This window comes from Gopherus flavomarginatus, chromosome 5, assembly GCF_025201925.1.
Source record: "Gopherus flavomarginatus isolate rGopFla2 chromosome 5, rGopFla2.mat.asm, whole genome shotgun sequence".
In the NCBI taxonomy this organism is placed as follows: Eukaryota; Metazoa; Chordata; order Testudines; family Testudinidae; genus Gopherus; species Gopherus flavomarginatus.
In genome coordinates, this window is record NC_066621.1 from 140,608,230 (window position 1) to 140,633,497 (window position 25,268).

At 37.6% G+C, this 25,268-nt stretch overlaps 1 protein-coding gene across 5 annotated transcripts in view; it reads right to left on the reverse strand.

Moving 5' to 3' along the window:
- Positions 1–25,268, reverse strand: part of PPP1R13B (protein phosphatase 1 regulatory subunit 13B) — a 128,818-nt gene that overhangs the window by 15,901 nt on the left and 87,649 nt on the right. For 4 of the 5 annotated variants that reach the window (XM_050954112.1, XM_050954114.1, XM_050954116.1 and 1 more), the window contains 7 exons: positions 13,868–13,969; positions 12,598–12,772; positions 12,030–12,226; positions 9,504–9,668; positions 8,241–8,421; positions 1,891–2,060; positions 235–739 (listed from right to left, as the gene is read on the reverse strand). In XM_050954112.1, the coding sequence (XP_050810069.1) occupies positions 235–739; positions 1,891–2,060; positions 8,241–8,421; positions 9,504–9,668; positions 12,030–12,226; positions 12,598–12,772; positions 13,868–13,969 (1,495 nt within the window). The remainder of the gene's footprint in view (positions 1–234; positions 740–1,890; positions 2,061–8,240; positions 8,422–9,503; positions 9,669–12,029; positions 12,227–12,597; positions 12,773–13,867; positions 13,970–25,268) is intronic. The other variant, XM_050954113.1, reaches the window with a different exon arrangement.

A 25,268-nucleotide genomic window follows, 5' to 3' on the forward strand; every position in this document is an offset into this window, starting at 1 on the left:
TTAAATTGTGATGCCATACTCTTTGAATAAGAAAAATCAAAATCCTCCTCCTTTCCTCTAAATTTAGACAAGTTATTCAAACAACAAAATAATGCTTTTAAGGTAAGTGTATTTACATTAATCTCAACTAAATTATTATTTATTACAAACAGACCAAAAAGCAAGTCTACTGAGTAAGTCTGAGGTAACAGTAGCCTATTTAAAAGGGAAAGGCAATAAATATATATATTCTACCTGCTTTTACTGATTTATTTAGGGTATTGTATACAGCCTGTTGATAGTTCTTTGGTGGTGTTGCTTGCTGAAGATACATTGAGTAGATGGAACTGGAGTTCACTGTTTGAGGTCCTTTTCTTGGAGACTGAGGCCTTGATCCTTTATCAGCTAGAAAAGGCCTGATAGCCACAGTTAAAGGGAGCTCAGGCCTGCCATCTCCGCCGCCAGGAAATGAGGAGGGACCAGAAGGTTGATAAGTAGGGCTAGGAGGTACAGAAATTCTCTGTTGTATCTGTTGTGAGGAACTAGGCTGATGTATATTGCTCGATGGTGGTAATGGTATAGGTCTTTGCCGATTTGTTATACTGGAGCCAGGTCTTGGTAGGCTGCTATCCTTCCGCCTTTCCAGTGAATTTGTAGAACCTGTTCCTAAAGGAACAGGGCTTGGATAGGTTCCATAGTTTTGAGGCAACTGCTTACTTACACCAGGGATAGCAGGTGGCACTTTCCCCATATCAAGACCCTAAATAAGAACAACAATACAAGTATTGTATGAAAAATTGGGCAGACTGCACCATCTCACAAATAAAATAAAAATAACATGAGAAAAACATGCACATCTTAACTAGTCAGATTCATATTTCTGAAGGACAAAGTATAATATACATTACATATATATGCACAATTATAATAATATACATTACATATATACACAATTATGAAGCATGTTTTTTAAAATTGTATTAGACATTATGCTTCTACGAGATTTTCCACAGAAGACTCAAAGATCAAGAGAACCACCATGTATCAGAGAGAGAGAGAGAGAGAGAGAGAGAGAGAGAGAGAGAGAGAACACACAAATTTTACAAGCCCAGTGTAAGATATCTCCAATTATAATATGTAAATATGAATCAAAACAGCATTTGCACCAGCAAGGGCCCGATTTTCAAACCTGAGCGCCTAGCTTTAGGCACCTAAGTTTGCAAGTTTGACCACAAAATCCATTTGGTAATAATGTGAAGTAAATCTACACTGCACTTAAGAAAAGAAATTAAGACAAGGCCGTCGCTTGTTGGAGCTTACAGTCTAAGAAAAATATAAACCACTGGGCAACGGTGCAAACACCAGAGGACACAAAAAGACAACACTAGGCTCCATGTATGATGGATTTGAAGTTTTTTTTTTTTTTTTTAAAAGGATTTTGAAGGAAAAGAAGAGGGAGGGTGATTAGTGGATAATGGGAAGTTATGCCAAGCAGCAGCAAATGACAACATGAAAGGTGTGAAACTGAGAAGGAGACAAAACATGTAAAAGGAGAGGATTAGGAGTAGGAAAGGGCTTGAGGGGGAGAGCTGGAGAAAGTGAAAGCAGAGATGTACATGAGTGGCAATACACAGAACCCTGAAGGTGAGGGACAGGAGTTGAAACTTGATGTGATAAGAGATGGGAAGACAGTGAAAGAATTTGAAGAAGGGAGATGAAGAGGATTTTATTAGTGACATTTTTGACAAATGGAAGGGAAGAAGTGAGATGAGCAGAGACCTGAGGCAAACCCTGCAAGAGAGGCCAAAGCCATAGTCAAAAGTTTTAGCAAACAAGATATATAAAAATACTGCATAAATTTGACAGACATTATGAGGTTACTGGTTTTTATATGCCGCATATGAAACCCACCAGCTTATCAGTACTTCCTAATACTGAAGATGGCAACGGTTGATTGAATACAGTTCCTTGTTTTAAAGCAGTATCCATGCTTGATTCCTTCCAGTCTGCATTGGAGATTTGAGGTGGTTTTACCACAGGAGTTGAACTCTGTTTAAGTGTCGGCCAGTTTCCATCATTAGCTTGAAATAGAGGGAAAATATGATATTTATGGTTATCAATGCTGATCACTGTAAACAAGCAAAACATTTGAAGTGGAATCCATTATTCAGATTAGTTTAATCACAATGGGATTAATATGATGCCAAACATCAGATAAGCTCTCATTAATGTTGGTCTGCTCCAGAAGAACAGAATAAAAGCTTAACCACCAGGAACAACAAGCTATTCGTTACCCTTTGACATTCAAATTAATTATATTAAAATCAGCTCTAATGACAGATGGTGAATATATGGGTGCTAATTGCAATTTCAGCTATCATATTCCAAAATTAAACTTTTTTTTTTAAAGTTCATCTATACATATAAATATGCCATTAGCATTCAATATTGATAATTTTTGGTGAACCACCAAGATACAAGGCTAAATTCTGCAATGTATCAATTATATCAATGTATATCTTGAGTAACTGCATTAACTTCAGTGGAGTTTTTCCAAATTGGCACCTGTAGAACTGAACAGAATTTGGCCCAGAGTCATTGACATGCAGTGAGTTGTAAGTAAAAACTTGTTGTAGCTACATTAATTACAGTAAACGAAAATCTTCCAAAGTATGCATTAATGTCTTTCTTCTCTTCCCACTACCCTCAGTAATTACAATAGTGTCTCCTTGTTAAAGATTTAATTTTTCAGAAATTCATCTTAAATCAGTTGAAAATTTCAAGCCACAGACATATTTATTCATTGCATGCAAAAATATTATCCACAATTGCTTGTAAATTGAAGTAGTCTGTCCTTGACCGAGTCCTTAATGCTCTAGTGTACAATTTTAGTAATTGGAGGAAACAATTCACTTTCTATTTTCCCAACTAGGATACAAGTTTTAAAACGATCTGAAAGTTAGACCTATGCTGTTACTGTAAAACAGTTTTGAATTAGTGCTTTGTTCTCCTCTTTAAAAGATCATATTTCAGTTGCTAGACTCACTCTTGCTCTATGAGGTGGATACGGTTGTTTTCGTCCCCCTCACTGCTCTGTAGTGACCATAGCAAAACAATTTAATAGTAGTATTAATGGCCTGTGAAAGAGGCACATACAGCCTTACTTTACCAGAGGATGCTAACTGAAATGCCAAGTCTTATGTGGAAAAAAGGGAATTTATTTGGATTCCTGGAACCCCACTGTGAGGAGACCAAATGAAGGTCAGTGATACTCAGTGACAAAGCCTTCCACTTCATCTCAATGTTACAGAAAAATTCTATCTAGGCCTTTCACTGATGCTTTTTTTCCCATTTCCAGATTTGTCACCATACACTACCTTGTACAGTTTTTTCCAAAAACAGTTTGACTGCTACCCCACAAATAGGCCACATAAGGGTGTGGTAGATACAATGCAGTTTACATCACTCATCTTAAGGCTTATGAACCTGAGCCACTTTTATTTAACATCCAATTTATAAAGAAGTTAGAATCTGGAGACTGTTCAGCAACCCATATTTCCACCATGCCAGTCCACATTCATAGTTTATCAGCTCATTAATCTGTCTTTACCCAAGCCCACATGATTATGTGATCTATTTTCTATCCTTCACTCATTTGAAAGTTACACTCTGCATGTGAACTGCCCTAGTAATTATCTTTAAAATTATCTTTCCTAAATGTTCCACACAAAAGAGTTACAACAACATTTTAATTTCAAATCAATCTAGGTTGAATTCTGAGAGAGAATTACATTGGGATAAGAATGCTTTTCTGATTGTTAATTTAATACAGTTAAGATCATTGTAGATTTTTGCCCAAAGCACTTTGTGTAACATACAGTCCCGAAACTGCTTTTCAGAGTCTGCAGAATGCCAGGAAGTGCTGTAGTCAGGGCCAACATCAAGATCTGACACTGTCCATAAACTGTGCACCTTGTTTTTATTATCATAATCTAGGTAACAAGAGTAAGACCAAAAGAGACAAAAGTAAAAAACGTGCCTCTAAGTAAGGGCAATTTTTCTAAATATGAACAGTTTGCTGGATTAATATTTACTACCTAATAGACTTAAGATGTTCTTTAATTCAAGCATGTTTATTACTGTTCCAGTTCACAGATCAATTCCAGCAGTTCCTATATCCTATTTACACTAAACAAAGGAATGAAGATGAAGATTTAGATTTAGTAGTTCAGATTTAGTAGGTAAGAATGAAAAGAGGGAAGTAGTAAACTTATTTAAGGGGTAAGAAATAGCAAGACATCATAAAACATATTTCAATCTTATAAATACACATCCACACAGTTTCAAAAAGAATGCTCAGAGAGCTAGCCAATTGGACAAAAAAATGTGCATTGAGTATAAAATTTCAATTTTAGAAATACAGGGACAAGTGCACTTATCCTTAGAATTCTACAGTGAGGAATAGGAACCAAATATGTTTAACCTCTGTCTCTCCAACCTCTCCAGTGTCTCTCTTAGGGGGCTGGTCTGCAGGATGCTTTAATTCGCACCAGAAGGGTGTACATTTTAGTCCACACTACTGTGTCGCACACTAACTAGTCTGTGTGGACCCTGTTGGTGTGCACCAAAAGTTCCCTAGTCCAAACTAACATAGTCCCACTTAAAACAGCACTATGTTAACATGCATTAGGAAACTTTTAGTGAATGTCAGCAGGGTCCACTTGGGCCAGTTAGTGCAAAACACACTAGTGAGGACTAAAATTTACACCCCTCTGTTGTGGCCTAAGGCACTATATAGACATGTTCTTGGTTTCCTTCAGTTTCAGAATGCATCTGATCTCATCTTTCTGCCCCCTATATATCAGTCAAACACGTCTGCCAAGTATCATGGACCTTGCATGGCATACATGCATGGAGACTGCCTCTCACATTAATGCCTAAACTGAGCGTCAGACAGCCTAACAAATACAGCTCTGGCTGCTAAAAGCTGCTGGGGAGAGGTGCTGAGCAGCTGCTGTCTGCTACTCCCTCTGGTGGATCTGACCAGAGAAGGACCAGCTGTTAGGAACAGGCAAGCTCTGACAGTGGCAACTAGGCTTGCCAACCCTCCAGGTTGTACTGGAGTCTCCAGGAATTAAAGATTAAGCTTTAAGTAAAGATAATGTCATGTGATGAAACCTCCAGGAATTCATCCAACCAAATGTGGCAACCCAAGGGCAGCAGCAAGTGGAGGCAAAGGCAAGGACAGAAGTGAGAGGGATGCAGTACTGGCCCTAGGCTCCCCTATCCAGCAACCAGCCAGTCTCCTAACTCAGACACTGCCATTCACCAAGCTGACCTGCTACCCTGACAGGTCCCTGCTACCCCCTACTCCTATCCAGCCCTCAATCACCCCACACAGTTGCCCATAATTCCCTTAGGTATCACAGAGCCACTTCAAGGTACATCTTTCTCCAAGATACCGCCAGGAACCCAGCTGTCCCCTGCTTCCTCCAAACTATCAAGTTATCCCCCTGGATCTTCCTAAAAGTCTAACTATCCAGCTGCCCCCGACACCCTTTGTGAATCCCAGCCATCTTCAAATTCTTCCCCTCCACCCAGGCCTTCATCTTCCCTCAGCCACTGAGCTTCCTTCATCTTTCCCTACCCAGACACTTCCACAAACCCAGCTTCCCTTAGCTAGTCCCTCCTCCAGCACGCCCAACACTTCTGTTACCTAATCTTCTGCCCATGCACCCCCAAAATCCAACTTCCCTTCAGTATCCCTCAGCCACTCCCGCTAACCCTATTGCCTACCTTCTCTCTCTCTCTCACACACACACAATTTCATCCAATTATTTAGTCATTTTACTAGTATATTCTTACAGTAACTGTATACTGTAAACCAACAATCTGAAGATACTTGATTTCACTATTACTATTATATTTGGGCCTTTTATAGAACTTTGCATTCATAGATTTCAGACCAATTGACAAACAGGAGATAATGCTTATCCCACAGTCATGTAGCAAGTGAATTGCAAAAGCAAGCGTGAAATCCTAGTCCCACTGAAGTCAATGGGAGTTTTGCCACTGACTTCAAGGGGGCTGAGATTTCACTCCAGGACCAGAAATCAGATCTCCCAATTCCCATCACAGAAGGCCATATAAACCCTCATAGTCTCACATGTAATCCTATCTCAAAAGAAATCCTACACATGCCAGGTCTCTCCAACATTGTGAATTCACCCTAATTTACAGATTGATTACCTATACAAAAGTTTCTAGTAAGTTTTTGTAACTATTCTTTCAGTATCTTTTTAGACCTAAACACTCAATGGGGCAAACTCATCCCTGGTGAAACTCATCTGGCAATACTCAAGAGATGAATTTGCCCCAAATCCATTTACTTTCTTTTAATCCCCAAATTAGCCTCCTAGAAAGTTTACATTATAATAGTGTATCTAGTGCATACCAGGACACAGTACAGTTTCTAAAATTGCTGTTTAATATGCGTCTGTATGCATGAGCTCAAATGACCATATTAAAAACTGGCATTCTTAGCTAGCCAGCTATCATCTACACGCACAGTGCAGGGTGTCAGACAGAGTAGGTGCCAGGCAGATGAAACTCTGAACACCAGACTGAAGAGAGGAAGTGGGAGGTGACAGAATAGGCTCCATTATTATGTCTAAATCAGAAATCTTCCAGGTTCTGGAGATTTTTTCACACACTCATAATCTGTCTCTACAGGACAGGCAGATTCAGTTACACAAAAAAATAAAGAAAAAAGTGGTGGAAAAATTACAACATAATGGTAATGCAGAAATTAGAACAGGAAAACTCAGAAATGCAGAAATAAACACATGACACTTGAAATAAAAAATCTCAAATTTGATTTTTTTTCTAGCAGTGGATAGACAATATTTTCATATACAGCTCTTTTGAAAAAATTGCTTTAAATACAATTAGAATCATAAGCATGTTAAAGTAAGGACTAGTCTACACTACGAAGTCTTGGAGAATGATCTCTCTTTTACAGTCTAAAAAGGTCTAATGCAGTATAAACCCTGGGGTAGAATACAGCAGACCTAGAAGTATATATGCAATTATAAAAAAAAAACAACAGTGAGATTTACAAATACCAAAATGGTGTTTGTATATAAACTGCAACTTATGAATTGACCCTTTCCATGTGATAAGAGACTTAAATGCAAAAAAACAGAAGCCAACACAAAGGAGTTGCTCATCTGTCATTGCTTATCTGTCATCTCACTCAAAAGGTGACCCCTTTTGAGTGAGATGACTGTGGTCAGAGGTTTAGGACTGTGCATTTCTCAGTCTTAAGGAGATTCTTTGTTACCAACCCATTCTTCGGAGTTTTGACTTTACTGAGACATTTACTGACAAATTGCCCAGTGCAGAGAACTCTAGGAGAATGTGAGCCAATAGACTCAAGCACCCAAGGCATAGATGATATAGGTGGTTTCCTATACCAGGCCCCATATGAGAAGGTGTATTACAATATAGACAGAATTGTTAATTATGGGATACATGGGTGCCATAGCGTTGAAAAACATGTTACAGATATGACTGCAGAGAGGCTTCTTCATTAGTCGTAGTCAGAAAGGAGCTGGCAGTTGGACTACTAAAGGACATTCCACTGCAGAAGTAGCACAAGACAAACAGACACCCCAGAACCAGAACCAATCATTTTCAAACTTATTTCAGCAAGCTCTCCTCTTGCTGGGGAAACGGACCTCAGAAATAGAAATCTATCAGCTTCATTTTTTGAGAAGCAGTGTATTTTGGCCAATTCAATACTACTTAAATAAAAAAAATTAAGACAAAGCAGAATGCTTTTTAAAAACAGATGAAAACAAAATGCTGCAAAAATTAGTTGTATTATATTTACAGATTAAAGTGGAGTTACATACTGGATTTTAAAATACAAACTGATTTAAAATCTATTATTTAGAAACACTCCTAGAGCAGAATTGTTCATGGTCACACTTCTGACAATTGTACATGCTCTTTTGTAGGTGCCATACTCAGTTCATTAGCCATGTAAAAGTCTGGCAAAGCTCTTAGGATGAGTGAGAAGAGCAAAAATACTTCACATCTATCTCAAATGACTAATATGCCCAATTCACAGAACAGCACTGAGAAGCCTAGCTCACTTTGACCAGAGAAGATGGTCCTTGGAGGTCGCATGTCTGGATAATTCCTTTGCCTCCTCTTACCCCAAATATTTTAATAATCATTACACTTAAAATATTTACCAGATTTTGATCTCCCATGAGTCGCAGTGGAAGCGATGGTGAGAGACTGTGGTTTCACTGGGTCTACTGGTACAGCATAACTACCAGAGCTAGGAACTTGGATGTAAGGCCCCACTGCTGCTACTCTTCCTGAAGCAGTCAAAGATGACTGGGACGATGATGTTCCATTAATATGATTTAACTAAAATAGACAAATCAAAAATGGTGTAAATATCTATTTATCTAGGCATTTCTAGTGTGTTAAGAAAAAGTATGGTTGAATGCATGGTAGATAAGTCACCTCAAATTTGTTAATCAAATGTGAACCACAAAAGCAGATTTCTACTCCAAAAAACAGACTCTGACCACCTGAAACTATACAGAGTTCTCAACCATGGCTATATTTTCCACAAGGAAAATATTTTCTCTCTGTTCAAGGGCTTGCTTCACCTCAGACATTATAAGGTTGGGGCCGTAACAGGGCACTGAAAACCAAAAGTGAATCTAAGTGTAAGTGGCCCCTTCATCTGGGCCTTTACCTGGTCATCAGAAAACACACATACAGTTAGGGTGACCAGACAGCAAGTGTGAAAAATCAATTCAGGGTGGGAGGGGGTAATAGTTGCCTACATAGGATAAAGCCCCTAATATTGGGATTTCTGGTCACCTTACATACAGTGTCCAGCATGCAGTTGACCACCGTGCTTAATTTGTAATGAAAGAGGTGCAAGAGCTCAAGCAACTTTTATACATTTATAACTGATGTAGCAAGCCCAGAGGTGCTGTGGCTACGAACTGCCAAGCCTAGAAGTGCCGGGGCTCAGCCTTGCAAGCCCTGGCACAAATTAAGCACTGGTTGACCAGGTTATTTAACTACGAGCAGATCATCAAACTACTTAAATAAAAATCATCTTTCTGCTCCAGGCTTGGAGGTGGTGATTTTCATAGTTGGGAACAAATATTTTACTAATTATCCAAACCTAACAAATGCCCTGATGGAAAGCCAAAAATTAAGCCCTCATTTCTGAAATATTGTGACTGTTGCAAATTTTAAACAATATCTTAGTTCCTAACATAAAAATAAAAGGAAACACATTGCAATCTAAGCTTTTCCTAATCTCAGTGGGAAGAATGACAAAATTCTGTATTTCTAAAGGTTTCTATTTTCAAAAGAAGTGTTTTCGTAACTGTGGTTTTTCAGCTGGGAGAAAAAAAAGTTACATTTTATGACTTTTTTAGGTTGTTGAACCACTAAAATGTGGCCCTTTTAATAGTTTATCTTACAGGAATGTTTTCTTTTTGACGTGCCTCAACTTTTTTCTTGTATAGTCGTTCACGCAGCTCATTGATACGCTTGTCCATCATAGCCACCTCCATGTTACGTTTGTTTAAAAGTTCTTTCTGCTGCTGAAGCTTGGAGTTCTGCTCCTGGTTAAGCCTATTACGAATCTTTAAAAATGCAATTGTTATAATTACAGTAGACACTTTATTTCACCTGCTGTCAAATTATTTTATAAGATATCCAAAGACATGAAGTAATATAGATCAACTAAGTTCTTGGATGTAAGTCTACAATTCTACATAGCCTGTTAACTCAACATTTGCATCGAAATACAATTTTTTAGTAAAAGAAGAAAAAGAAAATATATCCTAGGAAGCAATTGTACATTCATGAGTACATGTTGAATCATCCAACTTATGGCAACTCCAAGCATAAAGAGGTTTCATAAAGGAACACTGATGAGATGAAAACCAAATCATATATAAAATTTGACGGTAAGCTCATCTTTTTAAACCCTCTTAAAGTCAGTCAATTTTTAACTACCTGGATGGTAAAAAAAAATAGAAAGAAAATGTCAGTTTCAACAACAGAAGCAATGCTACTTATTCTGCTTCCAATTCCAAATAAAACCTCTTGATGCATGAATGGGATGCTAACTGAACTGGTACACAGTCTAGACACTGATTTTCCTTTCTACATGGGAATTAGGTGAAACCTTCATTTGAAGGCTTCTAAAGGTTAAGGGGGTGGGTAGCCTCTATAGTTTAAAATCAATCACTGCGTCCTTCATAATTATTTTTCTTGTCTCCTCACTGGCTCTCTTTGGTAAATACTTCTGATAGTTTGTCCCAGTTCTCCACTTCTCATGTTGATGTTACATGCAAAAAAACTGAGGCAAATTTAAATCTTGATAAATATGTAGGGGGTCAAAATGACAACAAGCAACAATACAGACATCTCAGGAATCTGTTAAGCATCTTTGCACTTAGAATTGCTCCAGAAATGGAGATTCACCTAGTGTAAGTAACAGGGGAAAAAAGGTCACTTCTTTTTCAATTAAATAAAAATGTAAGAAAGATTAGATTAAGCTTCATACTGTGCAACCTGGTATAATACTTTGAATGAAGATTCCCTCCACTTCAAAGAAAAAAATTATATTTTAGTGACTGTTAAAGAGCACATCCCAATTACATGAAATCATCATACAAGAGCGTCCTCATTTAAAAAAAAAAAAATCACATCAATCTATATACCAGGGATCGGCAACCTTTGGCCCCCGGTCCGCCAGGGTAAGCACCCTGGCGGGCCGGGACAGTTTGTTTACCTGCCACATCCGCAGGTTCAGCCGATCACGGCTCCCACTGGCCACAGTTCACCATCCCAGGCCAATGGGGACTGCAGGAAGTGGCAGCCAGCAGATTCCTCAGCCCACGCTGCTTCCCGTAGCCCCCATGGCCTGAAGTGGTGAACCGCAGCCAGTGGGAGCCACGATTGCCTGCTGCATCCACAGGTTCAGCCAAACAAACCAGCCCAGCCCGCCAGGGTGCTTACCCTAGCGGGCCGCATGCCAAAGGTTGCCAATCCCTGATCTATATTCAAAGGTTCAGAGCTAAGGATAAAAGAAATACATGCATCCCGAGAAAATGAGAAATGTCAAAAAGCATTACTTGTATTTCCCATTTTTAAACTAACACATGGTAGAGCTCACATCTCAACCACAAAACACTATAAGCAAATTATAAAAAACATGAAATCCCGGCAAAATGGTACGTAGTTAAATATTTGTCATTTCATACATTTAACCAGAAACCATAGCAATGTAAGCAAAATACTTTACCTTCTAAATTAAGATCTACACTATAGCTATAAAGGAATACTCGGAGAAATAAGGCATAGAGTAACTGCAAATTTTTCTTGTATTTGCAGTTTATATTTTACTTCTGGTGATTCTGTTAAAATATGATCAGGACAGGCTTGTTATTTAGCCCCTATACATTTTAGTTATATCATATATTCACTATTATGTTTTCATACTGCATTTTACAATGGATTTTTTCACTGCTTAATCATACTTTTTAGCTATGAAAGCACCTTACACAATGTTTGCTATACCTACTACCTCACAAAAGAGAAAAGATTAAGATCTGAAAAATTAGTCTGAGATAATAAATTTTAGAAAAAAGGAAAACAAAAACAAGTACTAGTTTACATGTAGAGTTCAATTTTTGCATATACATTCTCTTCATTGCTGAGTAATCCTCTTCAAAACATTTATACAGGTTATTATATTATTTACAATTTGTAAAAAAATGGTGATAAAAACGTGGTTTTGAAAATTAATGAAGTTCCCTTTACCTGAGGTTTATACATTTAATGTGCCCTTACAAATTAACACACATTCTATCATACTGGTTAATGGGGTTTCCCAAAATCAAGTACAACACTAGTTGCAACACTAGGTTGGGGAGGTAAGTATTACTTTTGCTAAGCTACAGATATTGTGAAAAATGTCTCAGTTAATAGTTTACCTGTAGTTCTTGGTACAACTTTTTTAATTCTACAGCTGCAGGTCCTGTCATCTGTCCATTATAAGATTGGAATCCATTCAATTTCCCTTTCCTTAAGTCCTCCAATTGCTGAGTTAGCTGATCTACTTTTAACACTGCAGCTTGTAACTCCTGCTGCTTCTCTTGGAACATGGCACTGATATGCTCAATTTCAGTAGCTATAATTAACAAAAAACACACCACAACAACCAAATGAAATTTCAGTACAACTGTCTTGTGTATTTTCATAGTTCTAAACATACAGCTATTGGAAACTGTAGTCCTATATACAGAAACGTTTCCATCAATTTAACATAGCATACAAACTTATGTTTATAACATGCTAACGTAATTTGCAAAAAGCTGAACATATTTACTAAAATCTATTATTTAATTTCTTATTTAATTAATTCATTTGTGAAAGACCTTTTCTAAAAATAGAACAAATACTCAATTCAATATCCTGTTGCTATACTAATATTTGCAAGTTACAGTACAAAATATCATCAGTGAAATTTACAATGGAAATAGATTTGAAAAATCCACATACACAGATTGCCATTCATGATCTTGCTGTAGTCCACTTGTCCTCTCATGGCACGTATTTTTTTCAGCTTTGACTCCTGGGTCTCCACCCGTTCTTTAATTTTTTGAAGCTTTTCACTCTCAGAAATAGACTGCTGCTGACGGCGTTCTTGCTGTTTCAGATAACGTAAACGTTGTTCCTGCCAAAACAAGGAGAACATGTAATCTAACTTTAGAAGAATTTTTTTTAATAGGTGGATAACAGCAAAACAAACAACCAACAAAAGTTGACTTTAAAGAAACCCAAACTTCACTATCAACTTCGGATGGTTTTCCTGCCTATACATCTTTTCTAAATAAATAAATAAAATCACATATGATAGTAACATGTAATTAAAATGTATAACAATACTTCTAGAAAAACCTACTATAATTCGTGCCTATACAAATTTGTCTTCAAAAAATAGAAACAGGGCACACTGCTTTTGAAACTACTAAGTCAAACATCAAATGTACACCAAAATCAATTTCAGACTAAACATTCATTCCAACACATCTGTGAAGCTTCCGCAAGCATTTGTTTCCTGCTGCTAGCAACACACTTCCTGCTGTTGCAAAATGTCTTCCAACCCTCCATTACTCAATTTCCCAAAGGAAGCAAACAATGGTCAGTAGAGGATTTTAGACAGGCAAAGATAAGGAGATCTGCTGTAAGATAAAGTTCCAACTCTCTAAATGACAGCCCATGCACTGAGCAATAAGGGAAATGTTTCTTTTTTTCCAATATAATTTCTTCCAGAGAACTCCAAATACAGCAAACTCTGCTAGCTTGAATCCATTTAAATATATTTCAGTCCTGTAGTCCAAGCATGCAATACATACTGTATATATTATATAGCATCTGTAATAGGGTCACAAAATGCTTCACAGAAATACAAAACTTTGAGCATACATTCATGTTTATATATTAGGAAGTGAGTCTAACACAAAGAGCTAACAACAACATACTAATCATTTTAAAGATGAATATAACTAAGGAGTCATACTAATATTCCATGTCTACTGTTTATTAAGCTGTAGTGTCCTATATTGCCTGGATTTATAAATATTTGTTAATGCAGCAGATTTCTCAGGCTCTTCCTTTTATTCCAAATGTTGTAGTGTATTTTTCTAAGTTCTTGAAAATTATATATCCGTATGTTGAAGGAAATCTATATATAATTTTATCTATGAACAGCTTATTTAAGTCTCTAAATTGATGCAGTTGTCTCTTTTCCACTCCTTCGTATTTTTACCTTAGCAACCAACATTTGCTGTTGGTTTTCAATCTGCTGCTGTTGTCTGGCAGCCATGTCTTGAAGTTCAGAGAGTGTGAGTTCTACACGTGGATTCCCAACCTGCAGAAAGCACAAAGCACTACGTTAAGATGATTATTTACACACATTGAATTTTGTGACATTAGAAACCAGAAATCAGTAGTCTAAGAATGTTTTTAAGTCTCAATCAGAATCTAAAATATATTTTATTTTATTTTCTGCCTCTGAGCTTTGCCAGAGTTTTATGCATTTGGAGTGCAGCTAAAAAGCAATCAACAAAAGGATTATAAATGCCACAAATCAGATTTTCCAGAAACACAAGATCAGAATTTCACTATATGTAATTTACTGGTTTGTTTTCTGTTTCTAGCTTTCTGAATACCCTTGGTTCTATGGGGGTTTTGTTCTATGTGTTATTTCTTGGACATGTACCAAATGTAACAAATACTTGATGTTCCTGGGTTTTTAGTTTTTAGATGAGACTTTTTCCTTAGTTATGGTAAACTATGTATTTTGTGAGCAAAAGCACATGCAGGAATTAATTTCTAACAATTATTATTCAAAGTATAGTCTCTTTAAAAATCTAAGTGTCTTTCAGGCTCTTAAGCCTGGGGGGAGAGGTGGGCTTGAGAGCACACCAAAGCACTGTCTTACACAGATATTTTTACAGCGCTGAGTCTGTGGACCAAGGCTGGGAGGCTCCGAGAGGCAGTGCAGACATGTCCGCAGAGGGGCAGCAAGAGAGGCACCCCATCCCTAATAACAGCTCCCATAGCAGAAGAGGAAGGATGGACCGCTATAAGAAGGAAGGCAGCAGGAGGCAGAAGATAGATAATACCATGGGAAGAGAACAGAATACAAGGCGGAAGAGAAAAGTTAACATGAAAAAGCAATGAAGTGGATGAAGAAGGGAAGCAAATATGGAAGACAAAAAATGAGGAGAAAACAATGCTGATACTCAAAGAGTAGACCAAAAGATAAGAGAAAAGAGAACAGAAAACAGTACACAAAAATGAAAATGGTACAATGCCAAAGAATGAGTGAGACAGAGACAAAAGGCGGGGAAAGACAGAGAGAGGGAAAATCTGCAATAGATACATCTTTTAGGTGTGACAATTATTTATTTTAAATGTGTTTATTTTTATTGAATTTCTATGGCAGTTTCTGGCCTAAAGGCTGTCTCTCCCACCCTTTATTTAAACTGAGCAAGTTATATGTGGTGTTTTCATGAATCATCTCAGTGGTCCTCCTCAAAGAAATCCTAAAGACAATTCTGACTTTTGCCAATACACATATAAGAAAGAATACACATGGGGCTCTTTTTGTTTTTAACTTAGCAGTGAAAGTAAAGATTTTCACACTTCAGACAGTCATGAAGATTCCTCAGAAGGATTACACACAAGATGGCCACCACAAGCTTTAAAGAGTTAAAAATCCTATTTTCCCCCATAACAGCACATGAAAGCAGTTTTTCTCTAGTTGCAACAAATATTAATAAAATGAGAAAAGAACAAACAAACTATAGAAAAGCTACCATTTTTTCATTAACTATTACTGCTTAAGATCCATTTTTTGGCAGATTTAATAGAAATTAAATTGAGGCCAACAAATTACTGTGCAGTGTTTTAATAAATTTTGCATGTGAAAGGTAACAAAAACCTTCACAAAACCGAAGCCTAATATTTGGGCAATTTTAACACTTTGTTAATGAGGAGCAATTATTGAATATTATTTACAATTTGTAAGGCACTTTCAAGATATGAAATGCTAAGTATTGTTCTAACAGGAATCTAATATACTATTCAAATTATTTCAACAATCTCATAGTCTTTTATTAAAGAAAAAAAAAACCAAGTCATTTCTACTTACACACTCAGGCCTTCTACTCTGTGAAACATGTTCATAAAAAGAAATTTTTTAAAAGTGGGAACTATAAAAAACAAAGCAAAAGTAAATTCCAAAAGTTGAAACTGCTCTCTCTCTCACACCAAATATCTGCTCTGCTACACTTAGATAAATGAACGTTGCAATACCAGAAGTGCATGACATTCTTATCCAACAGAACATAGTATGCCAACACATGAATAGCTGGAAGAGTTGGTAGGAGAAAATACTGGAACTTCTGTTACAACTGGTTTGAAATTTAATGCAATCAGTAAAGTGTAATAATGAAACAGGCAGGCTATTGTGCTGGCATTGTAATCATTCTACAGTCAGTGCAGCATTTGAGCTAATGCATAAGATTACATTATTAATAACAAAGTTAAAGGTACACCATATCTTATCCCATTACAAGCACTCCCAAAGAAAAATCAAAGGAAGTTAAAAAGCGCTTTGGGAGTGTTGTGAGATGAAACTCAAAACAATGCTTACACAAGGGAAGAGAGGTTTTAAGATTCATAGACAGGGCAAAGGAACAATCACAGAGAAATCTAAGACAAACCCCAAATTTCCTGGCATCTGAGAGAAGATCTAGTTTAGAGTCTCTGCTCTTTGGTCCTCCCAAGTTGCATTGCATTATAGTTCTGTAATGATCTGAGCTGCCAACCGATTCTTTGCCATACCAGTGTCTTAGCCCCAATCCCAAGAGAGGAAAACTCCTGCTCTGAAATCCGCCAGGTAACCGAGAAACAGGGCACTTGAGTAACTGACCTCCACCTCTGCTACACACTGCTCTGAAATCTACAGATCTCCAGTCTTTCTATCCCTGCAGAGTGGTTTCTTTGAGGTCCAAGTAGTGGGGAATGTAAAGCAAAGATTTTGACAAGCTCACATTAAGGTGGGCTTTCTGCTTCTTTGTTGCCCTTCACAATATAGAATGAGAAGAAGCAAAGGTTCCCCTAGTCACAAGAACAGACTCTCATAAAACTAGTGTATATTCATATTGCAACAGGAATTGCTGCGGGGGAGGGGGAATGGCAAATAATGCATTTTAACATTTTTTATATACAACAATATCTTAACAATATCACTGTAACTTCATAGTCTTCCTGAAAGGTCATACTTTATGACACAGAATATCTAAATGTTTCTTTCTTTATCCTTTTTATCCAATAGCACGCAGTAATAGCATAATAAAAAGTAATATGCACATAGTCATTTCCTATTGTCAAAGCACTGCACAAACACTTAGCTAACCCTTCAAAACATTCCTGTGAGTTAAGTATCCTTCCCATTTGACAGATGAGGAACAAACACAGAGGATAATTTACTTGCCCAATGCTACATACTAAGCAAGGATTAGAACTCAGGAAGGTTTCACATTTCACATTCTCATAACCACACCAATTCCAGTGCACTACTCTGCCTCAGTATCTGTTAATTATTTCAAATTTTGTGGGGGTGGTTTTGACTGAATTACATTTCATTTTTATGTCAAGCAAACCTAAATTATTTCCGTTCAGGTTTTTATTTTATATCCAATTCAGATTGGAAAGAATTTTTATAGACATATTTTAATTTAGAATATAAGCTGTTTGTCTGTCATCACTTACCCTACAGTATATCAATGAATGTGCAAGTTTAACTATAGACTGAATATACAAAGTGTATATACTATTATATGCACTCACACACAAAATCAGCTCAGACGCATGAAAGCAGTTCAGTCACTAGGGAGATCCAAATTTGGAATATTTCCTTTTCAAGCTGCTAAGGCGTCAGTATGATGTAAACCTGACTCACTTAAATTCCAGAGGGAATTCCACTCTGTGAACACCTCCTGCTGGTCATATTATAGAGCAGAATTAGAGTTCATATTGGAAATAGTAACCCATGTAACCCTTCTCCTAGTAAATGTCAGCAACAATGAAAACTGTTTATAAAAGATGAACAGGTGATGAAGCGGGTAGAGTATGGAACAGAGGTCTTAAAATCAAGGGGTATAAAAACACTTGCATAATGTCTAGATCAGATATGGAACACTTTGGTATTAATTTGATTTACCAAATGAGGGAAAATCCTAGGTATTAGTAGTTTGTACTAATTCTTTTAAGTAGCACGACTGTAACAGACATCTTTTCCACAGTATTTTCCTTTATAGGTCTCATACCTTCTCTAAGCTTGCTGCTTACTATTATGATTAAATGGCCAAGACATTTTACAGTGAGCTATATATTAAAGCAGGGCTCAAAATGAAAAAGGAAAACTTTTCTAAGTTCCATCCACAAATCAGCATATGTTCACTTAAAGACACAAAAATAAGATACCAAAATGAAATGCTGCTCCTAGTATATTGTGCATATGTTGAAAATAATCACACGTGCTCTGTTGCGTTCCTTAGGCATGACTCCCTATAGGGCTCAGATACTCTCTAGGCTCATCTATCTTCTTGGGCTTGGATCCCTCAGTTGGGCTCAGGATATCCCTGATCTTTTTTGTGTTTGGTGGACTTCAGGCTTGGCTCCTGACTGGTAGGGTGCAGATGCTTCCCAGTTCTCCCTGCCTGATGGCTCCAAGGGTCAGAATTGGAAAAATAGGTGGTATTCCCCCATGCACCACAGACTTTATTCAAAATGAGACACCACTTGCACTAAACTATGCAGATCTGCAAAGTCCTTCCTTCTTGTATGCTTTGATCAGCAGTGAAAGTTGGCAATATTGACATTTAAATTATCATCCTTAAGCTTCAGACTGCCCCCTCTCTTCCCACCTAAGACATATGGCAGCAATCTACATCTCTCAGAGCTATTGTTCAGAATGTCTGCAGACTCAGGAAAACATCGCTGCATCAGGTTATGTTTGTTCACATTTTCAAGATCACCATCCCAATAATAAGGCTAAACACTTTTTATTTTTCAAAATGAAAGCTCAGATCTTGGAGTACAAAATGACAATCTTTAAGAAAATAATTGGTTTTCAGAGCCACCACAAGCCATCCCAATTTGACTCCTGATAACTAAGATCTCAGTGCGCTACTCTAGATCAGTACATTTTATGCATATCTGTTAAAATCTATTATTATGCTTAACACATGCCACAGCATATAGAACAGGAGAGCATGATAAATTCATACATTAGCCTCTCCTTATAGAAACCTCTGAGAATATTTGTATATAATTTTATAGTGCAAAAACATTTAACTTGCATACATAAAAGGTTTTAAAAAGCTATTTATATAATCTGTAAAAAAAAAAAAAAAACCCAAGAAAACCCTGACAGCCTGCATTTTAGATACAAATCTTCTCTAAAACTTCTAAATGTTTATTTTACTGAAAATCATAATGGCTAAGTGCCTTTCACTATTAAAATAACTACACAGTGTTGAGCAGGAGGAGGAGGAGAAGGGAAGAGAGGAGATTTAAACCTGCAGTTTCACTCGCTGCTGCCCTCTTTTCATCCACATGAGAAATGAAGTAAAGAAACCAAGCAAGATTCCTCTTCAGTTTCAAGTTAATTATTTTCAGAAAGATTGTAAAAATAAACATATGTTAGATGTCCCAAGTAGCATAGTCTTTGAAACATCAGGAAATTTAGCAAAAAGGCAAAAATTCCAAAATATTTTCTCTTGTCAAGATCTAGTTGAATAAATCAGTTTGTTTCAATCATTTTATCTTCACTGATGTAATTTATAATAATCTGTATTCAATTCAAGCAAAACTACTGAGAAAACAAGGGAAAGTTTGGAACAGTTTTTTAGTCAGTCCAAGTCCTTCTTCCGAAGTACTGTTGTGTTACAGTATAATGCAAAACAGCACAGTATGTATCCTTAATGAGATCATCATCCTTCCAATAAATTTCTTCTGCTTATACTAGTTATTACATGGCGTCACTCGCCTTTCACAACAAACCTGAACCTATCACATTTAAGCCATAAAACATCTCCCTATTCCTGCAGCAAGGAAAATCTACCTCCTCTGGGACTGTACTTTTTACAACAACAAGAGCACTGCAAATATCTACTCCTCCAGATTCCACAAATTCACTTGCAATATAGTGATAAGTTCCAGGAGATGAGTCTGCTGAACTGTAACTTTCTTTACATTCATCACTTGAGAGTCTTACGCTCTAAAATGAACTCCTAAATACATCACTACCCCGTTATAATGCCACCCGTTATAACACTAATTCGGATATAACGCGATAAAGCAGCGCTCTGGGGGGCGGGGCGGGGCTGCACACTCTGGAGGATCAAATCAAGTTCGATATAATGCGGTTTCACCTATAATGCGGTAAGATTTTTTGGCTCCAGAGGACAGTGTTATAGCAAGGTAGAGGTGTAAATGTTGTTGATTCAGTTATCAAACATTACAGTTGTGTAATAAACTACCTCCCATAAACAAAAGCATTCACAAAGTACTTCCCATCCATGCCCATGAATTGCTTACAGGTAGTAAACATTTTCAAAAAATGTTGCACCTGTTCTGCTCATCGTATCATCTTGAAAGCTCATCTGACAAGAGCAATTTGCAACAAACAACAAGGCTCGAAGGGAGGAAGAATATCCCAGTGGTTGGGCACTGGCTTGGAATACGGAAGACGAAGATTCAGTTTCCTGTTCTGCCAGTTCCCTGTGTGACCGTGGGCAAGTCACTTAGTCTCTCTATACCTCAGTTGCCCATCTGTAGACAGGTTTCAGAGAAGTAGCCGTTTTAGTCTGTATCAGCAAAAACAATGAGGAGTCCTTGTGGCACCTTAGAGACTAACACATTTATTTGGGCATAAGCTTTCATGGGCTAGAACCCACTTCATCAGATGTATGAAGTGAAAAATACAGGAGCAGATATAAATACATGAAATGATGGGGGTTGCTTTACCAAGTGTGAGGTCAGTCTAATGAGATAAATCAATTAACAACAGGATACCGAGGGAGGAAAAATTACTTTTGAAGCAAAACCTAAACTTAATTTTCCCAATACTAATTCCTCCCTACTGTTACTCACACCTTCTTGTTGACTGACTGTAATGGGCCACTCTCTTACCACTTCAGAAGTTATTTTTCCTGGTGGCACCGGCAATGAGAACCGAAAGTCAGATTATAAACCAGTTTCTGTACTAGTTTATTACTAAACCATCTCAAGAAATGCTTTACCCATTTAAACATTTTTATCACTTATAAAATATATATGTGATTAAATAATTATTTCCACATTTCAGTCTGTGTACTCTGAGGTCTAGTTTCTTGATCCTCTTGTTCATTCTCTTCTTCCTTTACAGCATGGTTTTGGGATAGACGTATCTCTCCTGTTGTCTATCCCCCCCACCCCCACCCCCACCCCCCAGCATGTGTCTCCCTATCTACCTAATTTGCTTATGAGTCATAATGAAATGGCTCATCTACAGGCAGCCCAGAAGACTGACAGAGGAAACACTGCATCTGAACTCACACAGAATATCTTTAACAAGCAGAGCATCTGTGTAATGCAGACAGACATTCTTAATCAATGAGGATACATCCCAGGAGCTTCCATCCAGCCCACTCCCAAAGACCCTATCCTTCAAGCTAAAATGAGTATCTCAGCTGGCTGTTAGTTGTAGTGCCAACCCAACTGTTCAAAAGTCGTAAGAATAGCCCACAAAATCGTGAGATTTAAAAAATACACTGCAGCGGGGAAGAAGCCTTCAGAGTTCAGTCAGGTCACATTTTCCAGATTTTCTCCACAACCACAAGGGCTAGAAACTTTCATAATAAAATAAAATAACCAGAGAATCTCAGGATTCCAAGAGCTGTTGCTTGAGGAAAATAGCAAATATTTTGCAACTCATAATAAAGTCACAACAACTGGCAACACGTGTTAGCTGTTGTAGAGATATCCATTACAAACCCTTAACCAGTAGTTCCTGTCCACCCTATTCTCCCTCTCCCCAAGGACAGAAAGGAAATGAAGATACTGACACTGCTTCTTCCCTCTCCAGAGTTCTGCACCAGGCCAGTGGAGCCTCCAGTATCACCAGTCTCCTGAAATAGGTGGCTGTTGCCCAGAGCTCCACTTGTTCTCTCACATGTTCTTGCCTCATGTGCTGCCTTCCTCTCCCTATCTGGTCTGCTGGCCCTAAGCCCAGTGCTGCCTGCCCCCATTCCCTCCTTTACATTAGTACCTCATATGCTTTTGATGTGGTGCTGCTACCCCTCTACACCCACACCTAGCCCCAGGTCCCGGCTCTCTCTTCACTAGAGATGTCTTCTGGGACTTGCCCCGAGGGCCTCTCCCTTCTCCTCCGATTGTCTTCAGGGAACCACTGTCTCCCCAATCCAATAGACAACAGAATCTTCAGGGAAAGGGAAGTAGCCATTCCCAATACTGGCAATGCCCAGGCCTTCCAGCAGACTGACCTCTGCCAGCCATGAGGTAGCTCCACCTCCACTTAAGGCATTCCCTGCTAATAAGGGATTTTCTTCAACACATGCATAGGTAAACCCCTCCTACAGAGGTGAGGGTTCCCCTGGGCAAACAAAGTTCAGTCTGCCTACAAAGCTGAGCAGGGCCATGCCAGATGGAAGTATGGCCGTCTTTCTTCTCCCTGCTCACTAAATTCCTTGCCCTGTTTGATTAGACAGCAACCTCTCCCTTGTTAGCCTTCTCCAAAGACATGAGGGAAGATCTGGCAACAATCTGAAGACAGATGAACGTGAGAGGGGAGGCCATCAGAGCACCCCAGAAAAAAAAACTGTTTAGCAATAAGGTTGGACTGCAGAAACCTACAGGAAACAGGATAGGAGCTTGTCCATCTGCTGCATCTAACAAAGGATGGCTACATTCCTCCAAACAACCACCCAGGACAGGGAAAAGGAGGCGAAGCAGAGACCCATCAACCAAATATAGCTTTCCAATTCTATTCCTTAGTCCTGCTGCAAGCTAAGGTACCCTGGGGGCTGCTATGGACTTACCTAACTGGCTATGGTGCCCAAGAGACCATAGCACAGTTGGGAATAGCCAGAGTGCAGCAAACTCTAGTCACCCTTTTCTTAATGCCAGGGGCAGCAGGAAGAAGGATGTAAGAATAGGTTACGTTGGTTATTATATCCATTGAAATTTCCAAGTGGTTTCTGCTGTCTTTTTACTAGCTGAACAGCACAAAGCAAGCATCACAGGGCAGAGAGTCTGCTCCAAACTACTAACTGGGGCCAGTTGGCCTTTTGAGGTAATGTTCGGCCCTCAGCCTGAAAAGCCTGGACACCACCGAGTTAAAGACTTGATAATCCCCTCTCCACACCCAAAGTCTAATTAAACAGTTTAATCTTTTGTGACTTCCCTTGCCTGTATTTCACATAGGAAGTTGACCTTGTTATGGTATGGTACATTTTGGAAGCGTTGTGAACAGACCTATTCTTAACATTACAAAATGAGTATCTGGTTCTATTTTAACTAAAATAGAATGTTTGCTGATCTCTGTGCAGATGACATTATTTCCAGTCTAATGGTTTTATCCACAATTCTGCCTTGCATTTTTTAAATTAGGTCAGAAAATGCCAGCAGCAGAAATCCATTTAAAAATCCAATGATTAAAAATCCGGTGCCTTTTTTAGGCTCATGGAGATGAACAAGCTAATCAAACACAGATAAAACAAAACACAATTTCAGAAATTAAAAAATAAAGAATAACAAAGTTAACATAAGCTATCTGCAGACAATCATTAAGTATGATTGTGTAGTACAACCTTCAAGCTAACACAGATTTAATCTGGTACTTTTATTTAGACACCTACAATGGAACAGCATTCAATATTTTTGTGCATTAAATAATACTCAATTACTTTAAAATGCAAAATATTATACCAGCTGTACTGCATCGCAATTTGCAGATGAATTTCACTTTTCCTGTATTTGTCAAAATCTCGATAGCTCTTCCTAAAAGGGAGTATTCTGTTAGCAACCCCTACTTCATGCTGACATAATTGTATCAGTCTACAAATAAAGATTTTAGGCTACTTTAAGTCTCAAACTTCAGAGCCAATCACTTATTAGTGTTTTCTCCAATGTTCAAAACTTTCAAGTGTAATAACTGCTTATTTTTCTCTGGCAAAGCAGACCAGCAGCTATCCTGGTATTAGTTTCAGAAAACAAACTAATTAAACAAAAACAGGAAACTGACTCCACGACTTGGTCCTGCCTCAGCTCAGGGGACTGGACTTCTTGAGGTCCCTACCAGCCCTACATTTCTATGATTCTATAACAAATTTAAAAAGCTGCAAATGGATGTATTTACCTATTTTACAAATATATAGTGAGCATGTTAATATGTATTGTATAAAACAGGACTGCTTAATAACGATTTCTACAGTATAAGGAAAAAAGTAAATGAATTCCAAAGAAGCTTATAAAAGAACAGAAAAAACAAACTTTTTTTATTCAGCTACACATGCAAGTTGAAAATACCATAGTTTTTACTTGCAGCAGCAGAGACATATATATTTCCCCTTCTCATCCTCCTGACTAGAAACACATATCCATTAAAAAATAAAAATAAAATAATAATAATAATAAAAGCTTTTCATGCATAAGCATGGAGGTAACTTTAAACTTGTTTATCGCACCAATCTTTTACTCAGAGTAATGATGAGTAATAGCCATGTCTCATTTAGCTTTCAAAGCAAACGTGAGTTTCTTTAAAAATAAGCTTTTGGAACTTGATTTTCTGCATATTAAAGAAGAAAAACATCTTATTTTGATACGCCAGTCCATTAGAGTTAAAAAAGCATTTCATTACAGGTCTCTTAAATAATATGGTTAGTATCAAATGTGTTTATGTTTCCCCTAAGTAATGGTTTCAAATGCTTTGTATTACAGTGGTGATGTCATACTGTTTACATGATAACAATACAACAAAATATTTCCCAAAGCAAGTACAAATGCACTGAAAAATAAGTAGCCTGTATTTGAAAGCAATTTTATGATTAGTTTGACTTGTACTTCTCACAGACAGCGCGTTTCCTTTTAAATAATTTACTTATGTTTTAAAATGACTACAGTTTTACAGCTTACAGTTAGCAGCTTGTGTGTTATCTGTATGCCAAACAATAACCTGTTTTTCAGAATTGCATTTTCAGTGCTAAAAACTATAGTTATTAAAACAAACTAGTTTGCATTCTAGTCATGTGACTTCAAAACCACAATAACTTAAATTCAAGTGAAAAAGTAATACAGTACTTTAACTGCTTGCAAAAGAAAATATTATTTAAGTTAAAACTAATAATTTTTGTAAAGTAATTTATTACCTGCTGGATACTTTCCCATGTAATTGTAAAAGAGCACATCTTTATTTTGCTGCATTGCCCATTAGCTGTAAACTCTTGCGTTCCTTCAACATGTTTCAACTCCATTTTTTCTGCTATTCTCTACCTACAGCAACCATGTTAATTAAGCCAAGTGAGCAAATGACCACAGAAATCCTACAAGATGAGCTCTTTCTCATGCCTTCATGGCTAGGTATAATCAATAAC